Source organism: Drosophila yakuba, chromosome X (genome assembly GCF_016746365.2).
Source record: "Drosophila yakuba strain Tai18E2 chromosome X, Prin_Dyak_Tai18E2_2.1, whole genome shotgun sequence".
Lineage (NCBI taxonomy): Eukaryota > Metazoa > Arthropoda > Insecta > Diptera > Drosophilidae > Drosophila > Drosophila yakuba.
Window position 1 is genome coordinate 1,039,179 of NC_052526.2, and position 15,588 is coordinate 1,054,766.

A 15,588-nucleotide genomic window follows, 5' to 3' on the forward strand; every position below is an offset into this window, starting at 1 on the left:
CCCATGGCGAATCAAGGTCGATCTATGCTATGATCTATGATTCTCAGCTCGGAAAGTAATGCTCAGATGGCAATGGAATATATTCAATGAATAAAAGTGCGCTTTCTCATCTGTAATATCTCCCTTATTTATGCCCGTGCCTCAAGCGTCGTTTTCCCAATTCCGCAACAGTTTTTCTCTGCATTTTATCTCTCTGTATCTGACCAGCATCTAAAGTACTTCAGCACTTTGTTTACAGTTGGGGCAATCCCAGACAACCTACACCTTCAGTCACACACAGAGACGTGCGGTGTCATTAATGGTGAACTTCGGTCTTCTTTTCCCGATCCCCAATCCCCGATCCACGGTCTACTGTCCACAGTCCGCCTTCGCCTTTGCCTTTGGCTTTGGCTTCAGCTTCAGCTTCAAAAATTCAACTTCAACTCCAACTCCGAAGCCGATATTCCAGCTTGATGCAACCCGAAGACCAAGTTGTTATGCTGTGGTTGCGATATAAAAACCGCGAGCATCGCCAGCGCCATCCGCAGTAAGAGGCGCGACTTTTGAACGCTAGCACCGCTCCGATTCCGATTCCGACTCCGACTCCGAATTCGAATCTTATAGACACTTAAACCCAACGAACCCGGCCGTGTACCCTTGCTATTTTTTTTCTGGTTCTCAAAGACACAAATGTATTGAAAAGTGCATAGAATATATATTATAAAAATTGGATTTGGTGAAATTGTGAATTGTGACCTGGAATCGCCATGAGATTAGCGCTAGTATTGGTAAGAGCAGGAGTAAGATTATACAATCTTCTTTGGAAAACCCGGAAACTAGACCCACCCACCAATCGAATTGTGCAATTTGTGCGGGATAAAAACTAGTCAGTCGTCGGCTGACAAATTAATTTGCATTCAAGTGGTGCAGTGGCAGCCAAGCCGGCTTAGAAAGTGGTTGCAGTTCAACCAACTCAGCCAGGTGTACGATGCAATGAACTCCCAACTGCCAACTCCCAACTCCCGCTAGTTGCCATATCTCGGTAATCTTGACCTCTTCACTCGCTCCACTGACTACTGCCCTTCGGCCACTTAACCACTTGGCCACTCGGCCATCTGACACTGCCCTTGTCCACTTTGCCAGTCCGTGTCCAGTTCCATCTATCAAACAGCACGATGGAGGGGCTGAGTTGTGTTGCGTTAGTCGTCCACTAATTGGACGATAAAGCGGCAGAATCACAGGCGATTGGTTAAGTGGTCAGCAGAAATCCGTTTACGCAAATGTGCACACAGAGCGAAAATTAGGGGTGGTATCGTCTTTACATTAAATCAAGCTGTCGTCTAGCTCTTGTATTTATAAAATCTTTGTTATGTTATGTTACAGTCCAAGTTTTTTAACCTTTCTGAACCAGAAACTAATGATGTATTAGAATTGTTGCAAGATTTTTAGTTAATAGAAAAAATCCTCACCAGAGAGCGTTTCAAATCAGTTTATTTAAGGAATTATGTTTAAAATAAAAAGTTTCTAAGATCAATAAGTATTGATATATGTATTGAAAAATCTCAAGGGTTCTTTCCTGTATTTAATTTATGTATATTAGGAGGGTATTATTCAATTATCTCAACTAAGAATTATGAACGAGAACCTTGACTATATTATTACTATTCTTACATATTGTTACTCCATCTACATGTTCAGTTATAGTATTTTCCTTCTCAGTGCTGGGAAAGACTCAAGCGGCGCAAGCAGAACTCGTTTGCTGAAGTCGCCACTCGTGTGGTTACATAAAGTTATTACGCCCCATCTGAAGGGGAAGAAGGCGCCGCTCAGCCATTGGCAGGATAATCTGTAGACGTCTAATTTACATTTTATTGTTGTGCTTGGCTTTGATGTTGCAGCAGCTGGTGTGTTGCTGCTGCGGATGATGCAACAACGAAAGTGAAACAATAACCAACACACCACACACAAACTGGGCAAAATCCAAGTCCGACTAATTTGCACGCGTTGCGTGACGATCGTTTGCCCCGACTTGCTGTTGTTTGTAGCTCGTAATTTGTAATGCGGGAATGGGAATGGGAATGTGAATCTCATCTCTGCCGCAAAAATCGCCCACCAACTCGATTCTTTGTGCGCCGAGTGAAAGGCGACTGCGAGGCCCGATGCAATTCAATTACATTATTACAGAAAATAATTGGTAAAGATAAATCAATGCGAAAGACAGATCTAACTAGTTGCTGGTCTGCTCTGCTCCTTCTGTATGAGAGCTGGGGCTGGAGCTGGAGCTTACATAAAAGCTGTCCGCTCTTCGGGTCCCAAAGCTCCTACAGCTCAAGCGAGGGTTTGACAAAAATTCGCAACTATGCGCTGTTGCGGCTGTCTTGTGGCAAGTGTGCCGAAAAAAACTCTTCCTGCTTAACGGCTAAAATAACAACTGCTGCATAAGCAACCAGCAGTAAAGAGACGACAACGACTATTAAAATGACTTGACACACTGTCCTAGTTTCGGGTAACACACACACACACACACTGGATAATCGAGTCACAAAGTGCAATTAAAACTTAACTACCCAAACGAAATACGAATTTATGTCTGGACATGGAAAAGTGGGAGAGGCGCATGCTTTAATTATGGCATGCAAAATAAATTCCAAAATAAATTATTTTGCTAGTCTTCCATTTCAATTGGAAATCTGACATTAAAGAGTAAAAATTAGTAGTGGCAATTACCTGGCCTAAACTGGATTTAAAACAATAATTTCAAGCTAATAACTCATCATAATTCGCATGTATCAACAACAGTTATCGACCGTAACCTATAATCGTCACCCAGATCATTAGTGTATCTACCACCATTTGCGAATCAAATGACTGAAGGCACGAACTGCGAACAAGCGCTAAAATCAAAAGACTTAAGACACGAACTCAAAAGCAACGAGATTCAATTACAACACCAATTCGCTTGATAAAATGTCAAATGTGAAACCTCTTCTCAGCGTGTGTTGTGCATCGATTGGTTTAACGATCGATATTGAGAGCGAAATCGAAGCAACACCACGAGTGGATGGCCCACAGCTTTTGTTTCCAACTCCCCCTTTGTTCCCCTTTGTCTCCCTTTATTGTCTGCGCCTCTTACCTTGAGCCCGAACCAAGATTGGAAACAAAACCAATGCTTTTCACAATCCAAGTTGAGTTATTCCAACAATGAACCTAATGGCTTTCCGGCAATGGAATATTGAAGTAGCTAAAAATTAAAGAACTAATTTTCATAGGGAAATTCGCCAACTGGGAGCTAAACTTTATATGAAATTCTAACCGTATATAGGCTCTTTGTTTTGCCAATTTATTTATATTCTTTGGCGTGATTGTCTTTATTTTACAGGGCACTCTTAGTGCCATATTGTGCTTGGCCCGCGGCTTGAGCCATTCAGAGGGGAGTGGTTCAAAGGGCAATGGATTTCCCAAAAAGGTTACCACCCTGAAGAAGCGACCAACCAAAACGCCAACGACAGTGCCAATTGCCATCAGCAGAGCAACCACTTTGAAGCCCAGTAAGCCACGCGTAAAGATCGGCACATCGGCAACCACCAAAAGCACCACCAAAGCACCGGCCTTAACCGAGACATTTGGCAATCTGCCGGCGGATGATCTGGAATTTATTAAGGAGCTGGACAAGCAGTTCAAGCTGCACGGAGACAAGATCAAGATTAAGGTGGAGAGGGATAATTCCACGAGTAGCGGTGGCAAGAACAGCAAGAGGACCATCGAGGGGGACTTGGGGTGAGGCCATGAAAAACAAGATTACCCAAATGTATATTAACCCATTTAACTTTTACATCCAAACAGATACGGCTACTCGCATCCTGGCTATGATTACACGCCGCCCAAGTTCATGTTCTACCCGTACTCGCAGCATGACATTCCCTCGGGCTTTGCCCATCCCCAGCCACTTCCAGAGGAGCAGGAGGAGCCACACCAGCCGGCAGTGCACCACCACCACAACCACGAGCAAGTGACCAGCGTGACCATCGAACCCTCGTACTCCTACGAGCTCAAGCCCCAGACCAGCTATGAAACCCAACCGCAGCACACCGCCCCCGAGCAGCCGCAGATTGATCTGCCCCAGGATGAAGCGGAAAGTCCTAGTGGTGCCGGAGGATCCAGTGGCCACGGGGGATATCAGGAGCCTGTCATTGTGCTGCGCATTCCGGGACCCGCCAAGTACGCCGCCCATTTGCAAACCCTTCTCCAGCAGTATCTCGAGATCAGAGCGGCCCAGTACCTCAGCTTGCTCCAGGAGGCAGATCAGCAGCAACAACACCAACAGCAGCCGCAACATGTGGATCCTTCGCAGCAGTACGTGCCACCAGAACCTGCCACCTACCACCAGGAAGTGAGCTATGCCCACCAACTGGCACCCACGCCGGCACCAGTGCAGTATGCTCCCATCGATGATGTCTACCAGAGCTACAAGGGTCGCCACCAGCAACAGCAACCGCTGCAGCTGCAGCAGCAACAATATGAGCCGCAACAATACTACGCGCCCATGGACTACCAGCAGCCCACACAGTTCTACTATGCCCAGCCGCAATCCCATCTGCAGCAGCAGCCTCAGCTCTATCTGATAGCAATGGCCCAGCCGGAACAGGAACCGGAGCCACAGCCACAGCATCACCATCATCATCATCAGCAGCAGCAGCAGCCAATATACGTGCCGGAGTCTGATCCACCGACAGGTCCTTCAGGTGTTTCCGAACAGGAACCGGAGGCGGAGCACAGTCTGCCCATCACGGAAAACAACCCACGACCCACCCACACCAAGGTCATTTTCAATCCGTATCCCTACCAGCAGCAGCAGCAGCATCACCACCAGCGGCAGCAGCAACAGCAGTCTGACATCGAGGAGCAGGAGCAGCAGTCGGAGGGCGAACGGCCCTTCAACTACCACGCCCATGCGATCAAGATGCGCCAGGGTAAGAGGGCGGCTAAGCCGGAACCCGCGGATGCGGATGTGGGGCCCAGTGCGGGCGACAAGGGACTGCAGCAGATCAGGGAGTATGTGAGGGAGAAACTGGGCGCTGAAATGGGTTCGGCTGTGGAATACAAGACGACACAGCTGCTCGAGGGCTGATGTCTGGATACATGTCCATTTGGGGGCGTGGAAACTCACTTGAAAGAACGCACTGTCTCTGCCTGGATCAACTACACCAATTTCAAACTGGGCCACTTTCAACGATGCCTCAGAATTCTCGGAATATTTAAAATCTTTCAATTCTATAATGTGTCTCTATATCCAAGCCATCTTTAAAACGAATTCTAAAATCCGGAGACATCTTTCGCACTCATTTCCCAAACATCTGCTGATTGCAGATGTGTAAAGTAGTGATGCCCAGCTTACTTTTAAGGCTAGGGGCATAAAGTCCAGCAAGACAGTAAAATTCCAGTGAGTGCCATCCCCACGTTTGCTCGTATTGTTAACACAATTGCTTCTTGTGCCTGATATCCGCTCATTAGTATTTATTCCAAGCTAGAGGAGCAGAAAGATCCCGGGGTGATCCTCCAGCTCCAAATCTCATCTAACACCTACCCGCAATCCCTAAGCCAAGGCATACTTTTGGCCGGAAAAGAGTGCGCCTTAAGATAGGCAGACTTTTACCTTTCTTAGTGAAGAGGTGCTGCCGGGACACATTCGCTTTTCATTATTTTGTACGACGTTTTTTTTATGTTGTTTATATTGTTAACCAAGAAAATGTGCTGCTGATCATGTGTGCAATATTTAGTTTTAATGTGCTTCTTGATTTACCTATATGTACTTGTATTTTTGTACGATTAAACCGAAAAGAAATTAATTTGAAAACCAAATAGCTCAGTATTTTTATTTTATTCGGGTATTTCGCCAATTCACGGAAGTCACGCAGAAAAACCATAAAAATATCATCAAATCCCGCGTAACTGAAGTACTAAGAGCTGAATGATTTTTCCACGAGTGTTACATCCAATTTTTGGTAAGTTAAATGCACCGAATTGATAGCAGGCACGCAACTGGAAAAGTCGGGGAAAACCCCGCAGGAAATTCGCAAGGAAGGTGGCACCTTGCTGGAGAGTACAATTTTTAAAACCATTACTTAACATGGAAAGAACTCTAGGTATGTGATTTCAACTGTATCGGTGATAGTTAATCAACAAGCTCCACTTATACAAAGTAAGTATTATGGCTACACTGTGGCAGCTGTGGTGCTTTGAAAATACTGGAATATGATACTCGTACGTTTGTGCATCGAACTGCTTGCAGACCTCACATACAATTTTGTTGCGGAGTGGTTTCTGGTAAATCTGCCGTTTTATGGGTCCATTGTTGGGGCGTAGCAATCGTTCGTTTCAGATCTTTAAATGGTAATTTTCACTTTTTGTGCATACCGAAAGGAAAGTGCTGGATGATTGATAAGATTCCGGACGGGGAAGACACCGATTCCCTGAATCACTTTACTGGAAGCCTTCCCAGAGCTACAAAACAAAAAAATTATATTGGGCCATCAACAAATCGTATTGTTAACACAACTGGGATCACCATCCCGATTGGAGGATCAAGCGGCAGTGGGAATGCAAATGCAATTGGCGACTGGCGAATGCAAATGGAAACTGCAATGGGAATGGGAATCTGCCAAAGAGTGCGGAAGCTGCCAACCGCTTTTTAATTTGAGTGGAAAGTCGACAGGCGCTGCCGCATTTCAAAATTATAGAAATTGGCACAATTTACCAGCCATTGCGGCAGCTTATTATGCTAATTGTTTGGCCGTAGTATCTCGAGTCTTTGCGTAAACATCCATGTGGCAAGTGGGATGTGGTAAAAAGGAAGAGACTGCCATGTGAAAGTACTGGTCGGCAAATTGCAGCAAATTACATTAGATCACTGGAGCACTAGATTAAGTCGGGCTAAAGTAGATGTCAGGCATTTTAATTGCCGTAGTCATATGTGATCTTTCTTAGTGACAGAAGAGGTAACTTTATGTTTTCGGATCTAAACGATCGCCTTCAAAATGGGCCTACAAAACACCAGCTCCGGCAACAAAGTAATAGCTTTACAATGTGTGGCAAGGGGGAGATGAGAGGTGCAAGCTCTCCGATCCACAAACATAACATTTTTCAGCATTTGTGAAGCGTTGCAGCTGCCACAGTGCAGCAAAAGCAATAAGAAACTTGAAGACTTTAAAACTTAAATAAATGGTGATCGGAGTATGAAAATGTCAAAAGTGGAAATACATTTTTGGAGAAATTAAAGCCACCATTAAAACTTTAATTTAAATTGGCGAAAATCGATTTTCTGTTTTTTTGCGAATATTATTATCAGTATTGTGAGCACAGCATTCGAAATATTGGTCCGAATATGGAATGCAATACCTCGTTGAGCTCGTAATTAAATTTCTTATCAAACTGTGTTTTCAAAAAAAAATTCTATTTTTTTCACATTTTTTGCAATTTTTGATGATGTTACCCCTTACAAAAAAAGCGAAAATTTGGCCAAATATTATTTTAACAGAGTCGGTCAAAAAGTGATTTGATTGGTTAGTACTGGTAATTAGGAGTAAAAATATGTAATTCTTTTCGCTTTTTGACCATTTTTAGTCAAGTTGTACCGATAATATTGAAATTTTGGCGAAAATCGAAATACATTTTTGGAGAATGGAAAGCCATGATTGCACAAACAGTTAGATAAATATATGAAATTGGATTTCTTAAAAAAGTAAAAAACCTAAAAGCTGAGACCAATGTTCATCTGGAGCTGCTGCCACAGCTGTTTCTTTGGTAGCTTTGGTAGGCAGGGGATTTGGTAGTTTCTGCAGTTTTTGGCCGCATTGCGGGGCATGGATAGCCATGGCTATATCTATGTACCTATGGCAATCGCACTCACCTGCTGACAAGGTTGTTGATCTTCACAAATGTGGAGGAGCCGAAACGCTTTGGCAGCTTTGTTTTGCTTTGCTTTAGCCGCTGCAAAGTTGTTTCGCTTTTATTATTATGGCTATTATCGTTAGTGTTAAGTGTGGCAATTGTTTCATTTTGAGTTTCGTTTTCGCTTCTCATGCAGAATATTAAAATATAAATCATACGCCCTGTGCGGCACCCATAGTCAATAATACACAAAATCCCCCGGCCAGCACGTAAGCGAAACCGATGTAATGCCAATTGGCAAGTTATTTCCAAGGGGTACTCCCAGTTCTCCAAGTCCGGATCTCGTTATCGAAATTGAAATCAGCGCTGTTGGTTTTCGGCAACTGCAAGTGCTGCTGCTCTTTCTAAAATCATCATAAATCAGCGAACACTTTTCTCCGTTTGTCTGGGCCCCTTGTTAATTATTATGCACTGAATCAGTGACCATGAAGCCAACCACCGAGTGAAGAGCTGCCACGACCAACCACCGACTGCCCGCAATGTAAACACTGCGAGAATATTGTAAATGGGTATATAGTATCAATCCCCTTGTCTTAACTTTTATTTAAAAACTTTACTGATACAATGCTGAAAGGTCTTAATAGAAAAGGTTTCCTGCAGAGTGCAAAGCAGTCATTGGACTGGTGGATGATCCTGCTGCTTTCCGGACTCCACGTAGAGTGGGTTAGTCACCATTTGTCGTTTAACCCAATAAATGCCTTCGGTGGCGAGGATTTTACAAGTCAATTACGGGTATTACCCCTCTGTGCCGGCAAACATTTCATTGAACTGGCTGTGGTATGGGGATTGTTTGGCTTAGCTTATGGCTTAATTGGCCATCAAAGTGGCAGCTGAAACAGAGGCCGAAACCGAAGCCAAGAAACTAAAAACTATAAACCAGTTGTCCCGTTGTCCTCTCTCTTTCGTGCTGCCCGCCTATCGCCTTCTCTTTTCCACCTTATCGGCTTTTAATGGGCGAACTTATCACGCATACGCCGTGTTGTGCGTCGATGGCTTATTACGATTCGAATTGTCATCGAAAGTGAAGCGATCTTTCTCCCCTTCTCTGTCTCCACCTGTCTCGCTCTCCACTGCACTTGCACTTTTCTCGCTTTTCTTTGGCGCGCACATTCGCATAAATTTTCCGCTGCAGCGGTCCGCATCATTATAAAAGCCTCGCCTCGACAGCTGGCCGCTAACAATCCCAGCTGAGACTCCGGCGCGCCATGATGTCAGCGCCAACATCTCGATTCCGTCATCTCCAACATCAGGAGCACCACCAGAGCCACCAGAGCCACCAGAGCCCCCAGGTCCACCACATCCACCAGGTTCACCTAATCCGCGCGAGCCACCTCGTCCGCATGGGAGCCAACATTCTCAGCCGACGGCAATGGTGCCTCTGTCTGCTGATTATCGTAAGTAGTGCCGCTCACGTCCAAGGATTCGGATCCGTTTATTCTCGAGGAGTACTTTTTTTTTTGGTGCATAGTGATCCAAAGTGAAGTGACCAATTCAAAAACCATCCATACCGTGGATGGTATGACAATTTTGGACTTATAACTATACGTAGTGATACGTGTTTTGAAAACTGATTTTTTGTTAAACAATTCAGTGAAGAAGTGTGATAAATATAATCAACTGATAATTGTTCAGCTATTAGTTTTTCGAATGAACCGCTGAAGACAAACGTTAAAATAAAATTTCGGAACAAAACACCATATTTTTGAAACAAGGACCAAAAATATGACCCTGTCCACTTCTGGTGGTTTTAGTTGCTCTCATTAGAATTACGTTTTCGATGGATAATCCCAGAATTCTGTTCCCATTTCGCCCGAAAAGGATCCATCATTTTGCGATTAGCGATTGCGTGCTGCAAGTTTTTCATGCCGGTGTGTCATTGCCCTCTCGGCTGGCAAACGGTCCATTGAACTTGGCCAACTGAGCGCCGCCAACTCAATCATACAGAAAATGACTATCAACCGCCTCCTCCTTCTGCATTTCTTTCACTTGTCCTCCTTGAAAGCGAAAGCGAATTGGCAGAGTTTAATTAGTTTAATTGCGAAGTAGGCACAAGCAAATGGCTCCGAACCGAAGAGGCCAAGTTCGGGCACGCCCCAAATGGCACGCTCTTCAGTTGGCCAAGGTTCTTTGTTTGGCTAATCGGATTAACTGATTTGTGTTAATTTCAAATAGCTTTTATTGATCTTCTTTCTCCCAACAGATGACGACGCTTTGCAGTGCCGTATCGGTGACCTCAGGAACATCTGGCAACAGTCGCCGTCGTGCGGGAGGTTCGGGAGCAGTGTCCTCTTTGGAGGACACTGGGGAGAAGGCGTTTCCCGATCAACTGGCCCTGGCAGCAAGTCGTAGAGGCTCCGACGATCGTGGTTACTCCAGGCGGGGATCAGTGATACATAGCAGATCAAAGGAGACGCCCAGTAAAGGTAATAAAACGTCGCATTTTGATTGGAACACATTTTGTAGGAGCCTACAAGTATGCAATAAACCGCAATCGACATGCATTGTATACTTTCCAGATTACAGCTTTGGTCAGGTGGAATTGAATCTCGTTCGCCCAGAGCACGAATCGCATCCGAAGCTCATCCTGAGCACCACAACCGCAGCATCCGGATCCGGATCCGGATCCGGATCTGGAGCATCTGTCAACCTAGAGGACTCGCAATCGGCAGCCGAGTATGTGGCCAATGCCATCAAGTTGGCCTACAAACAGCCACCGACTCAGCTGAAAAGTCAAAACCCAAATCACAGCCCTAACATTAACCACATCCAGGCGCAAAAGGAGCAGCAACCTTCCACCCAGAGAAGTTACCAGGAACAGCGACGGGACAGGGAGATTCTGGAGCTGCAATTGCAGAAGGAACTGCAACAGCAGGCCCTCATCCTGTCTGCCGGAAACTCGTCGCCACCCTCCTCCCCTGGATCGTCGTCCTCCTCTTCCCCGCCGTCGCCCGCCCTGGCACCTGCTCCCGTCTACGAAAAGGAACCCGTTACGCGGAGCTATGAGCTCTACGAGCACTCAACCGAAGCCGAGTCCCATGTCCAGGCCCAAGAGCAAGACATCGAACGCCACTATCGCCCCAAGTACAGCAATAACTACAACAACAACAACTACGCCCCCTATCAGCCGCCGCAAATTTACAGAAATCTCGAGGCCGAGGCCGAGGAAAAAGTCAGGGTCTCTGCCTCGACGGAGATTCCCAAATCGGAGATTATGAAGCAGATTGAGAAGTCCGTGATCAAGTACATGAAGGAACTAGAGGCCGAAGGCAAAATCATAAGTACGCCCCAAGAGCCGGCCACGCCCCCTCCACCACCGCCGCCTCCACCGATCACCAAGACCTACTACAAGTCGCAGACGCTCTCATCTGGTATTCACTCCGGTTCCATTCCCTCCTCGCACTCGCACTCGCACTCAGAGGAGAAGCGCTACAGCAGCAGTACAGTGAGGCCCAAGTACACGGCACCACCAACGACGAAACAACAACAGCAGCAGGTGCACCACCACCAACAACAGGTGCTCCACCCACAGCACCACAGCCACCAAATAGCCGGAAAACTGAGGGGCTCTTCGTTGGCGCTAACGAATTCGAAGCCCATTCAGCACTTTCAGTCCGAAACGGAAACGGCATATCAGGCGCCCGATTTGCCCGTCGACGAACTCAGTCCAAACGTGGAGTTCATTTACAAGATCAAGACGCGAGCTCCCCTGCAAACGGCCACAGTGAAGACTGTCTCGAAGCCCTACACTTTGCCTCTGAAGAGTGCTGAGCACTTTGACCACGGTGCGGCCCTGAAGAACATCGAAGAATTCGATCTATCCCACGTGGTTCCCACTCCAGATCGAGTGGAACGGGAGCGGGAGCGAGAACGGGAGAGGGAAAGGGACAGGGAGCGTGATTCGCGGGAAGACCAGGAGAGGCTTACAAACTCGGGCAAGCCGCAAAAATTGTATTTTAATTCGGAAATCTATCACGACATCAATGCGTTGCCCTACAAAAGTAAGGAGGCAGCTCTGCAGGAATATCGCCACAAGCTCAAGGCGTCATCCGGGTCATCCGGGGAACTGCATCCGGATTACAAGGGCTACTCCGCATCCGGTTACTTTGCCGAGCCGGAAGCAGAGGTGGAGAATGAATCGAAGCTAGTCCTAAACGAAGAGGGCTATCCCTATCGTTATGTGCTCAAGAAGGAAACTCTGCTGGATGATCATGACCCCTGGCTGTCCCACACACACGGCCACGCCCACCAGCACGCCCACGGCCACGCCCACTCGCACAGCAACAGCAACAAGCACCCGAGCCTCGAATACGACAGCTACAGTCCGAAGTTCAACAACAATCCCGAGGGCTACGGCTATCAGCACACGTACAAGGTCAGAGGTCAGTCGGGCGGCGGCGGCGGGTCGGGGGGCGTGGCTGGAATAGGCGGCGGCACGGCGGCAGGAGGTGGAAAGCGGGGAAAACGGGGAGGAGGCGCTCATCCCAGGCAAGAGGCGATTAAGAAGCAACTGCGCTCATCGGAGGTCAAGGACTTGGAAGCCAGTTTGGCTTTGAGGCCACCGCCCAAATAGTAATCCCCTTTTCCCCTCCCCATTCCCCTTCCCTTGATTAATCGAACCACCCTCATAGCTTATTTTATGCCAGAACTTCGTGCATGCTTCATTGTATATGCTATTGTCTTTTTTTTTTAGAATCTAAGTGTAAGTACGATTATTTATTGTATGGCCCACTGCTGTAAGCGTAGCCAACTAAAACAAACGATAACAAATTTCGCCAATAAACAAATAAATGAAATAATTTAAAATGAAAGCTACTAGATATCAATATGATAACCGCATGAACTACATTTTCCATTCATATCCATAATTCGCACTGCTTGGAAAATGCAAGTGCCGCCTCTGTTGATCGGACTTTTTTAGTTTCGATTTTTATTCGGCTATTTGTTTTGCTTGATGTGTGGGTGTGAGTGCGTGTGTGAGTGTTTAAGTGTGTGCGTGTGATGTAATTAATAATTTTAGCAAACAATTATAAGGCAGCCGCCCACAACCCCCCAATAAACTGATTGAAACATCCAGAGATTAAGCCTCGGATTGGGTAAATCACAGTAAAAGTGCCGCAGCTGCAATGTAACTCTTTCTCGATGTCAGTACATTTGCCAGATTTACGTTCCGGTTTTATATAGGAACACAAAGTATACGGGTAAGAATCTGTTGTAAATGGCACCAAAGAGTGTCAAATGTGTAGTTACGTGAGATTTTGACGATTAATCGCCAGCCCAGCGGCCACATTGTCTCTATTTTTTTGTGGCTCAAATTCGGCACCCGCTCACGCACAGATTTTATTCAAGATCATATAGTGGTTCAGCGACGACCGATGGTGGGTATAAAAAGTATTTTCACTGGCCATAGCCAGTCATTGCGCACTCAGCATTCAAGCCCCCAAATCAGCCGCACTGATGATGCTCAAAGTCGTAAAGGTGAGTCTGCTGAATGCCTTTCGAAGGTCCTTTTGTGTTAATAGCTTATCTTGGCAGATCCTCTTGCTATTCGCCCTTCTGGGCGTGGCCTGTATCCAGGCCGTCGTGGTCGGACCCCAGCCGCTGCACAACAACAACCGGAACGGCTACCGCTACAATGGCCCCGCCCACAAGTATCTGCCATCGGAGGAGTCGCACTCGCACGGCAGCCACGTGGATTCGAGTCACAAGCATGGTCAGCAGGGCACCAGTGATCCCTACAACTCACATCATTACCCAGCACAAAAGCACCATGACCAGGGAACGCAGGAGCATGACCATCATTCGCCTCTTGCCCAGCAGCAACACCAGCAAAATCATCAGAACGCTTACATTGAAGGACCTGAATACCAGCAGCATCATGGATTTACCCAACAGCAACATCAAGAATTAAACCAGCAGCAATATCATGGACTGAACCAACAGCATCAAAGTTACGGGCAGCAACACTATCAACAGAGCCCCAACCAGCTGCAACATCATCAGTCGCAACCCTTAGCCGAACACGCCTACGAACCAGCCCATTTCCAGCAGCAGCAGCCCCAAGAACACGAACCTTGGCATTCCTCTCAATCTTCCCAATCTTCGCATGGTTTCCAACAGCAGCAGCAACATGAGCAGTTCCGGCCACAGCAGCATCACAATCGCTTTGAGCAACAGCTACCGCTGCGGGAAGACCTTTGGCAACCTATTCGTGAACTGGACCTGGAGAAGCTGCCATCGGCGGAGGCGCACGCCACTAGCCACCAGACGGTTGCTGCTCCTGGACGAGATGTCAAGCTGGTGCCAAGTTACACGCTCTCCAGCGACTTTGAGCACGACCGCTTCATTGGACTGGATGGTGTGGACACTCGTCTGCTGACCTTATCTCTGCCAGATGCCTACCGCAAGCAGCTCTTCTCCTCGCCCCCCGAACCGTCGTCTTTAAGCCAGCGGCCGCACCAGCAACTCAAGCCTGGCTCCGCCGCCTACGGTAGTTCCACCTCCGATTTCCTCCAAATGCAGTCCCACTCGTATCAGTTGCCCTCAACGTTCAGCACCCACGCGGAGTGGCCCCAGGACAAGGAGCACCAACAGCAACAGGACACCGGCAATCGTCAGTACGCGACTAGTGGCTACGCAGTTGCCCCTTCGTATCTGCACACCTCCGAGCCACACACCTCGCAACCGCCCAAAAATAGCGTGCCCCATCCGAGCCGTGACTTCCAGCCACCTTACTACTAAAGCAGCCCTTGAACGGACATAATAACTGAATTAACTGGTACGCGGATCGTCCGCCAGAAGATCGCACTATCTTCAACATTCGCTTTTCTTCGGAAAAGCATTTGGTCTGAAAAGCAACACTTTTATAGTAACAATTGTACAGATAAATACTATTCCTTTTTTTTTATATATTTAATAAAGAGTGCATTGGTAAACTTACGGATTTTGTAGTTGTGCATGATAAAAACAGATCTTTTGAACGTATGAATAAAATGTAAATTTGGAGCTCATGTGATATCATCCCAAACATCCGAAACAAAGACGACCTTCATAGCTGGCCAAAAGCGAGCGTGGCTAATTTGATTACGATTTTCGCAGATAATTACGAGAATTTTTGTAATTTTCTCATACTTATGCGGCTGTTTGTTTAGGCTAATGTTGCCGTGCCGAATTAGGCGCCGCCAAATTAGAGACGATTCGAGTTCGGTGTTCTCGAGCTGCTTCCGTCGTCCAAGTGAAGGTAAAACAAATAGAAACAAAGACAGAAACAGAGGGCGCACCTTAAAAATACCCACACGACTGCGTCTGTTGCAGAAATGATATGCGGCAGCAGCACCGCAACTTTCATTGCAGCAGGAAGCCAGCAGCCATGGGTAAATATTGCATTCATCAGTGCTCTCCTTTTGGCACACTATTTGTTATGTTCATGACTCGGTTCGGTTTCAATCAAGTCGAGTCATCGAAATTGAAATGTTGGCGTCGTGCGAAGGCGATCGATCGATGAACAGCAGCAGCACCAACAACCAACAACAACCAACAACTGCCCATTGCTGAGGGCAAACTGGTGTGTGCGACGATTGTGGCACGGCGTCACTTTCATTTTCAGTCGGCAAATTGTTGTACGGAAGTCGAAAGCAGTTTATTTGAAACCCAGAGCCAGACCTT

At 46.7% G+C, this 15,588-nt stretch overlaps 3 protein-coding genes across 3 annotated transcripts; all 3 read left to right on the forward strand.

The window, feature by feature from the left end:
* Window positions 1-541: 541 nt before the first annotated feature.
* LOC6523890 (putative mediator of RNA polymerase II transcription subunit 26) lies at window positions 542-5,838 on the forward strand. Its single transcript, XM_002099727.3, has 3 exons — window positions 542-767; window positions 3,359-3,756; window positions 3,823-5,838. The coding sequence occupies exons 1-3, from the start codon at window positions 747-749 to the stop codon at window positions 5,105-5,107; spliced, it is 1,704 nt and encodes a 567-aa protein (XP_002099763.1). The 5' UTR covers window positions 542-746; the 3' UTR covers window positions 5,108-5,838.
* Window positions 5,839-9,087: 3,249 nt separating this feature from the next.
* On the forward strand, window positions 9,088-12,720 carry LOC6523891. The gene is made up of 3 exons (XM_002099728.3): window positions 9,088-9,320; window positions 10,127-10,349; window positions 10,443-12,720. Exons 1-3 carry the CDS (start codon window positions 9,132-9,134, stop codon window positions 12,494-12,496), a joined length of 2,466 nt encoding a protein of 821 aa, XP_002099764.2. The 5' UTR covers window positions 9,088-9,131; the 3' UTR covers window positions 12,497-12,720.
* A 597-nt stretch (window positions 12,721-13,317) lies between these two features.
* On the forward strand, window positions 13,318-14,928 carry LOC6523892 (putative mediator of RNA polymerase II transcription subunit 26). Its single transcript, XM_002099729.3, has 2 exons — window positions 13,318-13,401; window positions 13,459-14,928. The coding sequence occupies exons 1-2, from the start codon at window positions 13,381-13,383 to the stop codon at window positions 14,662-14,664; spliced, it is 1,227 nt and encodes a 408-aa protein (XP_002099765.2). The 5' UTR covers window positions 13,318-13,380; the 3' UTR covers window positions 14,665-14,928.
* The last annotated feature ends 660 nt before the right edge of the window (window positions 14,929-15,588 follow it).

Bases quoted from the DNA above. Each gene is read 5' to 3' on its own strand.
- LOC6523890 (XM_002099727.3), top strand. From the start codon at position 747: ATGAGATTAGCGCTAGTATTG. The intron at 768-3,358 runs GTAAGAGCAGGA...TTTATTTTACAG, and splicing joins TGAGATTAGCGCTAGTATTG to GGCACTCTTAGTGCCATATT. The intron at 3,757-3,822 runs GTGAGGCCATGA...ACATCCAAACAG, and splicing joins ACCATCGAGGGGGACTTGGG to ATACGGCTACTCGCATCCTG.
- LOC6523891 (XM_002099728.3), top strand. From the start codon at position 9,132: ATGATGTCAGCGCCAACATCTCGATTCCGTCATCTCCAACATCAGGAG. The intron at 9,321-10,126 runs GTAAGTAGTGCC...TTCTCCCAACAG, and splicing joins GCCTCTGTCTGCTGATTATC to ATGACGACGCTTTGCAGTGC. The intron at 10,350-10,442 runs GTAATAAAACGT...TATACTTTCCAG, and splicing joins AAAGGAGACGCCCAGTAAAG to ATTACAGCTTTGGTCAGGTG.
- LOC6523892 (XM_002099729.3), top strand. From the start codon at position 13,381: ATGATGCTCAAAGTCGTAAAG. The intron at 13,402-13,458 runs GTGAGTCTGCTG...TTATCTTGGCAG, and splicing joins TGATGCTCAAAGTCGTAAAG to ATCCTCTTGCTATTCGCCCT.